General features: G+C 39.1%; 1 protein-coding gene across 4 annotated transcripts in view; it reads right to left on the reverse strand.

The window, feature by feature from the left end:
- Nucleotides 1–15,023, reverse strand: part of limk1a (LIM domain kinase 1a) — a 66,423-nt gene that overhangs the window by 11,504 nt on the left and 39,896 nt on the right. For 3 of the 4 annotated variants that reach the window (XM_051864057.1, XM_051864059.1, XM_051864058.1), the window contains 7 exons: nt 7,579–7,688; nt 5,387–5,584; nt 4,847–4,952; nt 3,458–3,645; nt 3,021–3,207; nt 911–997; nt 52–183 (listed from right to left, as the gene is read on the reverse strand). In XM_051864057.1, coding sequence (XP_051720017.1) covers nt 52–183; nt 911–997; nt 3,021–3,207; nt 3,458–3,645; nt 4,847–4,952; nt 5,387–5,584; nt 7,579–7,688 — 1,008 coding nt within the window. Of the gene's footprint in view, nt 1–51; nt 184–910; nt 998–3,020; nt 3,208–3,457; nt 3,646–4,846; nt 4,953–5,386; nt 5,585–7,578; nt 7,689–12,082; nt 12,286–15,023 lie in introns of those variants that run through there. The other variant, XM_051864060.1, reaches the window with a different exon arrangement.

Here is a 15,023-nt window from a genome sequence, read left to right on the forward strand (position 1 = left end):
TAAGCAATCACTTGGCATAAATTTGTAGTATTCAAACAGTGAGACACACACCATGTTCTTGATGATGTCTCTCAGTGTTCCTCCTTTGATGTACTCAGCGATGAAGTTGAGCCGTTTGTCTTTGTAGAGGACGCCAATAAACTTCAGCACATTGGGATGGTCCAAACATCTCATCACCTTCACCTGAACACACACAAACATGTTTACAATCAATAATAATATACACTAAACTCAATCAAAACAGCTAAAGCAACTTATGAAGTTCCTGATATTTTAGTCTCAGGCTGAACATCCTCACATGTGCAGTTGTATACAGACACATATGAAACATTAACAACGGAAGTGTTTCTGTCGGATCTCAGCATTATTCTTAACAGCATAATACTTCTCGAAATGTTAATGAAGATTTTCTTATTCAAGGCTTTTTATGGTGTTAGATTTGAAGAGTGTTTAAGGACCCGTGGGTTCTGGTGCTCATCGATGGCTTTGCGTATGCTGGTTTTCTCCTCAGATGAACTGTCTGAGACACCAGCTGCACTGAGACCACGAGTGTTTCCTTCCTTTTAAGCACAAGTGTACAGCAAAGTCATTTTAACAGCGAATTATGGGAGCAAATCATAAACGAATCTCAGACTAATGAGTGCAAGTTGACGTCAGACTGTTTCTGCAGTCATTCAGCTGGTAAAGCTGCAGTGTTTTATGGTGTCGACACTCTTATGAGACTCTAGTAACACCTTAGACTCATTCTCCTTGTTTATCCCCTGAGCCTGCTGGGTAAATTATGAGCTGAAGGAAAAACACATGCAGCACAAATGTTCCACACTCTCCTCCAGATGAACATCTCAGATGTGCTTCTAGTACTCACTCGATCTGTCCTACACACTCATATAAGTGAGGAGGACGTGCTCACCTCTTTGAGGAAGGTCATCTGTGTTTCCTCATCGAAACGAATGAGCTCCTTCATCACCATCACCTCGCCCGTCTCTCTGTGAGTCACCTGACAGTGATGTGAGAACAGCATATTAATCAACCCTGAACTCAATTGAGCTGATTAATTATAGTATATATTTGTTGAAGGGTTAGTTCACCCATAAATTAAATTTCTGTTATTAATTACTCACCCTCATGTCGTTCCACACCTGTAAGACCTTTGTTCATCTTCAGAACACAAATTAAGATATTTTTGATGAAATCCAAGAGGTTTTTTCTCCAATAAAAAGCAATAAAATTACCACATTCAAGGTGGAAAATTTGTTGAATAAAGTTGTTTTTATTTTGTTTTTACGCACAAAAAGTATTCTCGTCACTTTATAATATTAAGTTTGAACCACTGTAGTCACATGAACTGTCTTAAATATGTCTTTACTACTTTTCTGGACCTTGAATGTGGTAATTTCTTTACTTTCTATGGGGGATAAAAAACCTTAATTTTCTTAATTTGTGTTTTGAAGATGAACGAAGGTCTTACGGGTGCAGAACGACATGAGGGTGAGTAATTAATGACAGAATTTTCATTTTTGGGTGAACTAACCCTTTAAATCATGGTGTAAGGAATACTGTTTCAAGGTCCAAACCTCCACTCATTTCAAGAGAGAATACTATCAAAACAGCCATTCATGAGCACTATTTAATCACAGCACACGTTTAAGTTAAGCTTTTATAAATTCACAATTCACATTTTATAAATACACTACAGTCTCTGGGCTCACGGCGTCCCAGACACATATATTTTACAGATTCAGAAAAGATGAATCACTGTCTGGCCAACAGAGATCTCAGTATGGAGATAAAGGTTAGATCATGATTTTTTAGTAGTATTACAGAACACCTTGAGTGTATATTAATGGCTGTAGCAACTCATAATGTGATAACTGCATATAATGTAAAAAAATTACATTAAGAACATTTTATTACAATAATAATGTATTATATTGTTATTGTGATAAAATGTTCTTAAATGTAATAATTTTCTCAAAACGTAATAAAATCTTGAGCTCATAATGTAATAACAATTTTTACATTATGAGAAACTACATTATAAGCTCACCAAAAACATTATTATTATCATAACTGTAACAGCTTTTAAAACATAAACATATTGGTATTCCCTTACAGTACATTCTAAAATCTAAATCCAGTCTTAAACTACCTGCGAAATGCAACAGATTTAAATATTCCTGCTATTATTATTATTATTATTATTATTATTATTATATTTTTATTAAACATAAAGCATAAAACCTAAAGTTACAAAAAATTTCCAAGGCATTAGATATAGTCATTACATTATGTGCAGTTTTTTTTACATTATGAGTTGCTACAACAGTATTTGAGTATTTGTATGCATTTGGCATCAGCGTTTAGACCCTGAAACTGACGCATGACATCAGACTTAACAAGCGGATTGTCTTTTTATAGCTGCTTTACAGGGGAATTTCAATTTGTCTCATATTTGATTTGAAGTTTGCACTGCTGATTCTGTTATTACACATCGAAACAGTCTGTATTGTATAAAGCGCTATAGAAAAAAGAAATAGATAAAGAAGTGTTTGTGTGTGTGTGTGGCCCCCACAAGTATAGCAATTCCAGTAAAATTTTGACCTTGTGTGGACATTTTTTGGTCCCCAATTAGGAAAACAGCTTATAAATCATACAGAATGATCTTTTTTGAAATTGTAAAAATGCAAAAAGTTTTCTGTGATGGGTAGGTTTAGGGCAGGGGTGTCCAAGCTTGGTCCTGGAGGGCCACTGTCCTGCAGAGTTTATCTCTAACTTGCCTCAACACACCTGCTTGGAAGTTTCTAGTATGCCTAATTAGACCTTGATTAGCTGTTCAGGTGTGTTTAATTGGGGTTGGAGCTAAACTCTGCAGGACAGTGGACTTCCAGGACTGAGTTTGGACACCCCTGGTTTAGGGTAAAGGGAATGAATATACCGTTTGTACAGTATAAAAATCACTATGTCTATGGAAAGACCCCATAAAACATGGAAACCCAACATGTATGTGCACGTGTGCTGACCTTTATGGCCTGTCCGAAGCAGCCCTTCCCCAGAACCTCTCCATGGATCAGATCGGAGGCTCTGAATATTCTGTGTGTGCGGTTGGTCACGACGCGCAGCGACTCCGAGCGGCCGATGTCCTTCCTCAGAGACAGTGGAGACGGCGTGTTACTGGAGCACGGCGATTTATCGATACTGTAGCTGCGCCTGCAGAAAACACACATTAACTATGGCAAAATCACACTGATAAAAAGCCTCAAACAACTCAAGAGGTCTGTGCTGTAATATGCATCACAACAACTGATGACAATTAAAGATGGACAGCCTAGGCTGTTACAATGCGGTTGCTAAGGTTTTCTGTTAGTTGTTAGCGTGCAGCGCCACAGTTGAGATTCTTGTTGAAGCAGTGAGTACAGTACGAGCAGTAGCAGTAGTGCTGTGAATGTGGTTTACTGACGTGATTATGCGTGAGCGCAGGTTGTTGATGTCCTGGCTGGGCGGCCGTGTGATGGGCGTGATGGGACTGGGGCCCTCGGATGGGGGTGTGGGGCCGTCCACCTGATCCTCTGAAGAGCTGTGATCATGAGGGTCATGTTCAATGGTCAGCTGCAGCAGGCGACTGGTCTCCTGGATCAGCAAATCAATCTGAAACACACACACAGAGCTCATTTATAGAAGACAATATGAAGACCAGAAACACACTCTACTGTATGTGAGCATCACCCTCATGTACTGTAGAAAACTGCAAATACAACACACACTGAGCTGATGTAAAACTGGGAATGCAGTGCATGCTGGTGAGACACATATCAGAGAGCAGGAATACAATATAGTTCATGGTTGCCAAGCATGTAATAATCATAGACTTCGAGAAAGGTTAATGGCCTTGTGGCTCATCCAATCAGAGCCATTTTGTGGACCAAACTGCGTGTGTTAACAGTGATGGAAAGTTTCACCGTTTGCACTCCCACCAGGGTTAGAAATTAACAGGGGTCTGGAGCGAAAATCCCACTAAAATGAACAAAAATGCCCCCCAAGAGCAAAATAAGGTGGCAAAAAAATGCACCTGCGAAATTAAACAATCTATTAGGACTATCATGATTAAAGTGAAGTGTGAAAATATATGAAAAGTGTCATTTTGCGTATTGTTTTTCTGCAGCATTGATCGTTTCAACCAATCACGCACGTTTCTGTTGAGTGTATGAATGCAATGGCCAATCAGAGATTGGTTTCACTGAATGAATTCTGAATCTGCACTCTTGTGAACTCTACTATCATAAACAATAAAGTGCAGGTAGGATTCAACTTACGGAACAAATGCGGTGCCAGTTCCGTTTTTTTACGTGAGTAGAATAGGGAAGGCGTAGGACATACAGCGTAAGCTTTTTGAAGAATGGCAGAATGGCGAAGCACTTGTAAGGCAATCATTTGTGTTTATAAAGCATATACATTTGTATTTTTATTAAGAAAAGACTGATCATTTCGCTAGATAAGACCCTTATTCCTCGTCTGGTATCATTTAAAGTCTTTTGAAGCAGCACTGAAACTGTAATTTTGACCTTCAACCGTTTGGAGTCCATTGAAGTCCACTATAAGGAGAATAATCCTGGAATGTTTTCATCAAAAACCTTAATTTCTTTTCGACTGAAGAAAGAAGGACATGGACATCTTGGATGACATGGGGGTGAGTAAATTATCAGGAAATTTTTATTTGAAATTGGACTAATCCTTTAATGGGAAAGTTCGTTTCTGCCTATCGCACCACTTTTCAATAGCATGAAGCTGTCTGGTGTTCATCTCACATCACATGCTCTGTGAATGTCTGTCATGAGCAGGTTTTATTTACCTCGTCCAGAGGAACGTTCTGAATCGGTGTTCCATTGATCTCTAGGATCCGATCACCAACATGAATGGAGTTCTTGACATCTGGACTGATGCACTCTGGGTCCACCCTGAACACACAGACAGAAGCCATGAGCAAAACCATGACATGAGTCACAGGAGCAGGACAGAGATCTACAATCAGCAATACATTTCTACTGAGAAATATGTGATTTCAGCCTGGATAGCAGATGATTGCAGTGTTAATGGATATTTGTGCAAGAGGGGAGAGAAAGCTGTTATACACAGAAAGACTGGTGTTTAAAATATTGGCTGACATTTCCCCTTTCCATTGTAAGAACTTTTCCTCTGATGGACAAAACAGTTTTTCCTTTTTCAATCATTCACACATTTGCATTTTGTTTATTTTTGTGATGAGGGAGCTACATGAACACAGTCTTTCATTTTGTCACAATTCCCTTGTTCTACACGTTTTACAATTGTAAATTGTTTATTTTGAGGTGTAGATGGGAAGACTGCAGCATGTTTGCCTGGACACACTCACTGTGAGACTCTGACGGTGGGCTTGTGTTCGGGGCTGTAGCCGTTGGGACTGGAACCCTGATCGATAGACACGGAAAGACCTCGCTTCCCATCGGTGGAGGCGGGAATAGACACTAGCGTGACCGTGTGAGGAATCCTGGAGCACGGCGAGTCAGGCAGGGTGACCGGAGTCACGATAGTCCGGTAATAACAGTGTCCACTAGAGGGAGACAGAGCAGAAGAAGAGTTCATTTCACATCCTCAGGACACTTTCCACTGCAAAACACTACATGAAATACCAAGATGTCAGAAATCATCAAATGACACAGAAACTTACAACTGAAGGGTGAATTACAAGAGAACATGATTTTAGAAGTTTAAAGGACAAGAAACATTCATGTCATATCATGGATTTCAGATTATTTGGTGACATTTTACTTCTGTTAGCAAACATCTTCATGTTTTGCTTAAGAACTAGTTAAATCGTTCAAACATCCAAACTTTGTTTCACACTGCATATTTTTCTTTATATTCACTTCTGAATGTACATGAAAAACTTTAATCATTATAAATCAGTGGTGATGATTATGGAAAAGTTATTATGGGGTCACCAATCATTCAGGGACACAAACGCAAGATTTAAAATACAGCAGGTTATATAAGTTTTAGAAAGTAGAGGTGAAATAAAAGCAGAATTTCCTCATATGTCATGTTAAATCCCACAACAACATTTACAGTGTCTATTATTGATTTATCAATATGTTGTTCTGGCTCATATATACTTGACATAAACATGCCATCAGTCCCATGTTAGCACAGATTTCATTGTTACAGTAACTGAAATGAAGTAAACATTTATTAAACAGTTTAAACAGTTCCTGGGTTTTTACTGGTCAAATGAGCCATTTTGTATCATTTTGTATCATTACATCAAGTGCTTTTTCACATGAATAAAGCACATTCTTTTACAGCTCATGTGACACTTTTCATTTGTGATGTACGATATGAAGATAAAGCACATCTTCTGCACAGCTACATCACACCCACACAACAGTACATATTAATAACCCATAATAACAGCTCATGCTAATGTCCTGCTTTAGAAATAAAGAGCAACATCTTCCAGCGGTCAGCAGAATTTCACACATATGATCAGAGGGTAACTGGCATGTCTGTGGGCTCAAGCACAGGGTTTTTTGTTGTTTGTTTTTAGGTGTCATCAGGGCTTGACATTAACACCAATAAATGCGTGTGTATTTCACTCCTACTAGCCACTTTGTCGGGTTGAATTTTATATATAATATATACATTTTTAGTCTTTTTAAAAAAAGGCATCTGAAATAATAAACTACGTGCAATGTAGTGTTGTCAAAAATATTAATTTTTCAATACATATCGATAATGAAATATCTGAATACTCATTTTACTCAGACTAGACACACGATAACCAGCTGATCTTTCTCTCTCTCTTATCTCTCTGACAGCGAGTCGTCACACAAACCCGGTTCCCCACTTTTAATTTGCTCCGGATGAATACTGTTAGAGTTACAGGGCCTGAATTTCGGTGTGGGATTGCGCATAATTTTATTCCCGCAGATTTTGTTCTCACACCCAAAGTGCGCCACATAAAGCTGCCTCTCAGTACTAAATTGGGTTACACTTTATTTTACAGTGCAGTAGTTTCTTTGTAATTACTCAAATAAGTACTGAGTACTATTAATTAACTACATGTACTTACTGTAGAGTTACAGTTAGGGTTTGGTTTAGGGTTAGTTACTTGTAATTATGCATAAATTACTGTTATTACTATAGTAAGTACATGTAGTAACGTGTAACTACGGCATTGTAAAATAAAGTGTTACCCTAAATTGTGTTCTCTTTCGCTGCTTATTGCACAAAAAATAATGTCAAAATGCAGGTCTTGGCGTGTAAACATGGGTCAGTTTTAGTTGAATGTTAACAGTTGAGAAAGAAAACGCATGTGTAACAGTATAATGGATCCGTGCGTCAGATCTTAAAGTGACAGCAGCCTAATAAACCTGCTGACAAATTATGAGATAATATTATAAATATCTATATGGCAGGTTTTCCCCATGGTATTGATGCCAAAATTGTGGCCAGTGAAAATGCTGAGTGACTAGTAACTGTGGAAAACCACTAGCCACAGTGATTGTGAGCAAAAAAAGTTCATGTCAAGCCCTGGGTGTCACTCACCAGTAAAGTTTGGAGCGCTCCACCAGCGCATACGTGTCTCCATCACCGATGAACGCTCGACAATTCAGACAGGTGAAGCATTCTGGGTGATACTTCTGCTCTCCAGCCACCTGGAACACAGAAACATTGAAATCAGACACACTTTCTCCACTCTCCATCACCATGGTCTGTCTGTGTGACATACACAATCATAATCAGATGTTGAACACTCGCTCTAGAGCTCCAAGTGTGCTGATGTTGACTTATTTTGGTGAGATAAAGATGACAACATCAATGAAGTCTCCAGGTATCCTGAACACATTATTCAATCAATCCATTCACTCATTCCGTTTTAGTTAAAGGTGCAAATCAGACTCAGCAACCTTTCTATGCTAAGCCCTCTCTGTAATAAACATGTTATTACAGATTTCACGTATGCTCAGTGGCAGAGGATAGGCTTGGCCAGGTGTAGTGAATTTTGACAACACTTTTGCCAGTTTTAGTGACCTCTCAGAGAAATTTCAATCATAACAGTCCAATCTATTTTGATATTTTATTCAAGTTCAGAGCTCAACTTTTCCTGACTTTCCACCTACTTCACTACTACATAAAATTCTACAGTCTCCTACTGTTCTTAAAGGATTAGTTCACTTTCAAATGAAAATTAGCCCAAGCTTTACTCATCCTCAAGCCATCCTAGGTGTATACAATCACTGACTTCCGTACGATGAGTCAATTCCGGCGGAAGAGTGAAGTTTGACCTGACGCATGACGTATTGATGAAGTTTTACACTTTCTTCGTAACTTCAATACGGAAGGCGGTCATACTCATGAACCCTGTTCACTGCCATTATAAAGCTCGGATGCATCAGGATATTTATTAAAATATCTCAGATTGTGTTCATCAGAAAGAAGAAAGTCATATACACCTAGGATGGCTTGAGGGTGAGTAAAGCTTGGAAGTGAAAACTTTCATTTGAAAGTGAACTAATCCTTTAAATGTCAAATTGCAGCAATATATAAGATGGTTATGTCCTCAAATAATGTTTTATCTGACAGAATTAGAGGTGAGTGGGTAAAGGACATAGGAATTGAAATACCTGATGAAATTTGGGATGAAGCTCTGAATAGAGTTAATGGATCAATCTCTTGTGCACTCAGTTGTATACAAGTTGAAGTCATCCACCGGGCCTTTTTTTTTCATATGTTTTGGGCTTGTCAAAAGCTGAATGACTACTAGACATTCATATTTAAAACACTAGATGAGGCTTTAGACTTAGATATATAGTCAAACCAAAATTTATTCAGACACCTTGAACATTTCATTCATTAATACAGTTTATTCACTATAGTTTAAAAAAAATGGTAATAAAATATGACAAGATCTCAGAGTTAAACTAAGTCAGAAAAAATAATCTTAATCATGTCAGATAACAATTAAGCAAAACATGGTCAGGTAAAAGTGTCTGAATAATTGGTTCCAAATTTTTATCAATTTTTCGGGTAGTGCACTGTATGAAGAATTTTTGGGTATAATATGTCACAGTTTACTTTATTTTGCTATCCTCACTTACATAAATGAACTGTAGTGTCCTGTACCCACTAGTAAAAATATATCAAAAATATCAAAAATGTCTGAATAATTTTTGGTTTGACTGTATAACCCAGTGTGGTTTGACTGTATAACCCAGTAACCCAGTGTAACACAGTATTGAGCAATCTCTAGTATGAAAAATTATATTTATGTTCCTAGATTGAACTTTCATTGCAGTGATCTCGATATAAAAGAAAAGCGATCTTCAAAACACACAGGGATGTGAATCCAGCCTTAAACTAGCTGAAGTTGATCTAATGACAGTCTAGTTTAGTTTACACAAACGCTTCAGCGATCATACGACTGAGAAAGAAGGACAGGAAGTCAGACATACTACAGCTTATAAGAAACTTGTTTTCATGCAATGGCCTCAAAAAGTGACACACTTTAATAATGTTATATCAATATCAGATCAAGTGTACGTAGCCAGACACATAATCTGAATGTATTTGAATCAGCTGGTGTTTTAGTGAATGTATGAAGTCAGTTCTCCTCAAGTCTTATACATTGTCTTCATTTTCAAAGCTAGATCTATTCTTTATACTACTACTACTACTAATAATACAAGCTCTGTGTATTTTGTCGTGAAATGTGAGCTTACGCTATCCTTCTAGCTTTGATATTTTGCTATGTAATGCAAACTAATGACTGAAGTATGTGACAAAATAATTTTTGAAGAAACATCATTACACAGTCGTATTCTAAGGCCACCTTTCGTTTAGCTTCCTCTGCAACAGTTTATTGGAGTTTTTCAAATAGGAAACAAATGTAATGCCATGATCTTAGAATAGTTTGATGAGGTTTTTCCATTTCTTGGAATCATTTGTCTTTGACGAAAGAGAGAACTTGAACAATAATTCATGTGAATAACACCTTTAGACGGGGGAAAATGTGGCGGCATCACGCAGTGAGGTCACGGATTGCCCACTGCTTCCTCATTTCAACTGCTTCACATACAAACTCTCAACCAACACGGAAAACAGAGCTGAGACCACCAACACGTCTGAAAATACACAGCACATCTGCGCCCACAGAACAAAACACAAAGTCTATGCAAAAGTCATATATGTTTTCCTATCTTAAAATGATATTTTACAAACAGGAGTCTGTAGAGTCCCTTATTAACATGTGTTAATAATGATGTCAACAGTGAACAGCTGCCTGATATTGACTTTCAATATGACATTTTTTCTAAACACATCACCAAAACTCCAGTAGGAAAACACATGTGACGTCGGGCCTAGGAAAATTGATATCTTCGACCTTTATTCAAATATTATTAAAGATTTTTAAGCATATTGCATAGTTGTTCTTGGAGTCAATTGTTTTATTTGTGATAACGTAATGAAACATGCCAAACTGTGCGACATAATTTTTGCCCAGGCTGTCATACAAAGAAATTATGAACACATGGGGAGAGAAAAAAAAAAAAAAAACTGTTTATGTTGTAGTCTATGTATGTTTTTTCCTCTCTCTCTTTTGCATAGTAAAATAAAACCTGGGGCTGTAGTTTTTTGCCAAATTATTTTGTCAGATAAATACTTTAAAGTTTAGCATTTTGTTCTTCCCTCATATTTAACATATTAAAAAAATACATAAAATATTTTCCTCATACAGTATTTTGATGGTTTAATCAAACATGTAGGGTCATTAAAACAAATATCCCCTCTGCACATCACTTTTGGTCACTACTGTACATGATTCTCTTTAGGAAGGTACATTAACTACTGTAGAAGACAACCATATTCTGGGTATAATCTCACTTTGATTATAAATATTTGATCAAAGACTGAGAATGACATACTATACACATACTCTTATGTCCTATGCTGTCCACACAGAAATGCATCCTCCACTCAAAATATTACAGCTCAAAGAAAATGAAATAAAAAACCACATCTTGACCAACGTTGTCTGTGTTACTATGTGTTTGGCAACAACTATGCTGAATAGTGATTAGTTAAGATGGAATTCACCACCTTACAGTAATACTTACACTTCCTTTTGGCAGCTGTTCATCCATTCAACAACACAGTTTCATTAATGAAATCTCTTGAGTCTGAAACGCTGTCATTCAAGTCCACAGACACAAACTGAACGCACCCTTAGAAACCAAACACTCATCATTGAACCTGCTGCTGCTTCTCGGAAACTGTTCTGGGGAAATTTCCCATTGGACAGGGAAGTTTTTCCTGCCAGATTTCAAAAGTACCAAAAAGTGTAGATTCAATTGTACAGCACTAGCCATGCATTCTCATGACTACTGATTAAAACCCCTTTTACTGGGTCAAAGTCACCGCTACATGAATAAATGTGAATAACGATCGGTACAGGCCGACATTTCCATGTCAGTGTGTCCCAGTGCTGTTAGTGCAGCATCAGCAGCTGTACGCTCAGCCATCAAATACTGTGACGTGATGCCAAACATGACCCCGTTAACTAGTCGAGGATGTGATCCAAAGAATCTACTGCTAGGGGAGAATTAAATGTAAAAAAAAAAAAAATAATGATTATTAAGCATTAGAAGACTTTATGGATGTTCTTTTTAGGTCATGAATTTCCCATTTCATATGATGCCAGAAGACTCCGAATTAATCAAATAATGTGAGAATGACCATTTGGAAACGATACAGACTGTACAGTCATGTTGTGGAGCAGTTTGATCAAATGTCTGTGAACATCCAGATTCAAGCCTCAGAAAATTATTCTAATGAATTAAGATGAGAGCTGCATCGACACACATGATTGAATATTTTTAAATGATAATGTTTTGTAAATCTATCAAGAGTCAAACAGCCTTTTACATTATAATGAATGAAATAAAGCATAAGCTGAAAATAAATGAAACATATTCCATGTGTGAAACATGAAGGCTGCGCTGTCTGAATAAATGAGACAGATGTGTGTGTAAACTCCCAGCATGTGACTTACCTTCTTGTCTCTCTTCCAGAGTTTCAGACAGCAGAAGCCCCAGTAAAACACATCGCCGAACATGACCGGCAGCTACAGCGTGCAGAACATTCTAGCGACCGCGAAACAAAAACAAAACACAGCCACAATGCTCGGCCCACACGCCCAACGCTGAGCTCATCCCTGAAAGCTCTGTGTCACTCCCTCTGTCTCTCGCTCTCTCAGAGTGGGTGACTTCATCACTTCCTGCCGAGTACATGCATCTCTGCGCAGACACACACACCTCCCCCACTCAACTTAACCCTCCCACCGACACACACACACACACACACACAACCTCTGCATGGAAAACAGACTCAAATCTTCAGCTATACAGTAAAAGGAAAGCTCAAATCTGAAGTGGCTTAATCAAACTCTTAAGAATTTCTCAAAATATTTGATGTGACAAACCTTGCAAATATGACTGACGGTATCGTGATAACTCTGCACCATGAAATCTCCAGACATTCAGATTGAAACTGCCAGTCTCCGTCATCTCTCAACATTGTGGGTTGAGACTAGGCAGGTACAGATAAAAAGAGCAGGAGGAACAGGTTGGAATACAGAGAACATCGCTGTGAATTTCTCATAAGCAGACCCTTATTGTGTAGAATATTATAATAACAATAATGTTCTCAGGAATCACGAGTCTTCCCATCAGTGGATCTGTGATAAGACATGAGGGTAGTGTGGAATGAGGAAACACACCACTCAAAACAGAACACACACATTCAACAATTGAGTTTACATAAAAAAACGACTGAAATTAGTCATGGCAATGAAACTAGCAAGGGGGGTCCAAACAGCAGTTGACGGGAGTCTGGTGTAAATATATGCAGATCCAGACAGATATGTTTGTGGACCTTTATCACTGAGCTCACAGAAAGACACAAATAAACACAAGAAACTGATAATATTGAGCAAAGGCTGATGGGATAGTGACTTCTTATGGCTCTGAATGAGATAACACACTCAGAACAGGCCTTTTGTGTGTCAGCAGTGGGAGGATGGTTTTCCAGAGAATGACCATCCACTCATGTGGGATGAGTCTCAGTGTCATGTGTAAGGAGTAAGAATGATTTCATTACCGAATGTAAGTAAATACTGACAGAGAAAGAGACTATAACATGGGAGTGTGTCTTGTAAAGCAGGCTAGCTTTTAACCCAAATGGAACCTCATAAGTGAATGAATTGAAATGCTCTTCATGGGCAGAAACTCCATTAAGGGTCACTCAAATACGCCACACAAACAGCACAAGAGACCTAACTAATGCCTCTTGCTTGAGGAAAATATATGCTATTTTCTGGCCATTTTCAAATGTAGAGCTATACGGAAGAACCAAGTGTCACAGTGTGATGGTTGAGAATAAAAAGCTGACGGTTGAGATGGCTTGGGCATGTACTAAGAATGGACCAGCACCGCATCCCGAAAGTGGCAATTAGATGGACACCACATGGCAAGAGAAGACAAGGAAGACCAAAGACCACCTAGAGGAGGTCAGTGACATCGGAGCTGGCAGAAATGCACCTCACCTGGGGCGAGGCACAATATGTGGCCATGGGTAGAGATAGGTGGAGGCAGACGATAGCGGCCTTCATGTCCCATTGGGGATGAAGAGGATTAAGTAAGTAAAGATACTTGCGATGCATTCTGGGATTGTCTTCTCTATGAAAGAAACATGCAATTTTGTCTTAGATTCTGACCAAATCTAATTCTTTTAAAGCAGTTTAATGTTGTTGCCTAACGTTATATTATATTATTCCGACCTGGCAGCTGAAGCATCCCAGAATGGCTGGAAGATCAGCATTTTCCCAGTAGAGGTGGGATGCAGGGGACTTGTTGCAACATCTACCTCCAGTTTGATGAGAAAAATAGGGGTGAAGGGTCACTCTTTCCAACAGGCCATAAAGTCCATGTCAAGTGCTGCCGAAAAAAGCAGTAACTGACTCTGGATCAAGCGTAAGGACCCTATCTGGGCAGCAACGTAGAGACAGATGGTATGCGGTCAGGCTTAGGCCCGACTCGGGGAGAAGGACGCCCCTGCCATGCAGAGCCCATCAGGATATAGAGGTTATGGCATGGAGGGGGGTGTACCTGGGACGCTGGGTACACCGTTGAGCCCTCTGGAGACGTTGTGGGCTTCAATCAACGAAACGTCGATGAAGCAGGGTGCCCACCTGATGACCCCAATGACATATCTTACCCTTTTTTTTTTTTTCCTCACCAATCCATACCGACTGCTACTATCAAGAGTTTCCTACTAAAGGGATTGAAACATCTAGTTCTATTAGCTTTACTTACTTATTAATTTATTGCGCAACAAAAAATAAATTGTTTACAGGAGCAGGGCTGCTCTTCCTGAGATCACCTCCTTAACATGATGGAGGGGTTTGAGTGTCTCAGTGACCCTGACAGTTGTGTTTTCTGGAGATTTAGCTCCTGGCAGGGGCCCCATAGGAAAATTGGTCTCAGGTGAAAGGCCAGACAAAGAGTGATCCAACACTTTCCCATATGGAAAGGTCAAGGGAGAGAGAGAGAGAGATCCTGCCAGGAGGAGGGATACGGTCTCTGTCCTTAAGCCAGGCCTGGGAGAGGAGCTCGTAAATGAGTGCCTGGTGGCCAAGCTCCAGCCCATGGGGTCCAGCTGGGCTCAGCCCAAAAAAAAAAAAAAAAAAAAACACACAGGTCCATCTCCTTGTAGTTCAGACCCTCACCTATGATCATTAACTTTGGATAGTGACCAAAAGAACAAGACTGTGGGTACAAGCAGCTGAAATGAGTTTTCTCTGAAGGGTGTCTAACCCTGAGAAATGGGATGTGAAGTTCTGGCATCTGGGAGAGACTCGGAGTAGAGCTGTTGCTCCTTTAAAAGGAGCCAGTTGAGATGGTTTGGGCATCCTGGTGGAGGTGTTCTGGGCATGT

Source organism: Ctenopharyngodon idella, chromosome 15 (genome assembly GCF_019924925.1).
Source record: "Ctenopharyngodon idella isolate HZGC_01 chromosome 15, HZGC01, whole genome shotgun sequence".
NCBI lineage: Eukaryota > Metazoa > Chordata > Actinopteri > Cypriniformes > Xenocyprididae > Ctenopharyngodon > Ctenopharyngodon idella.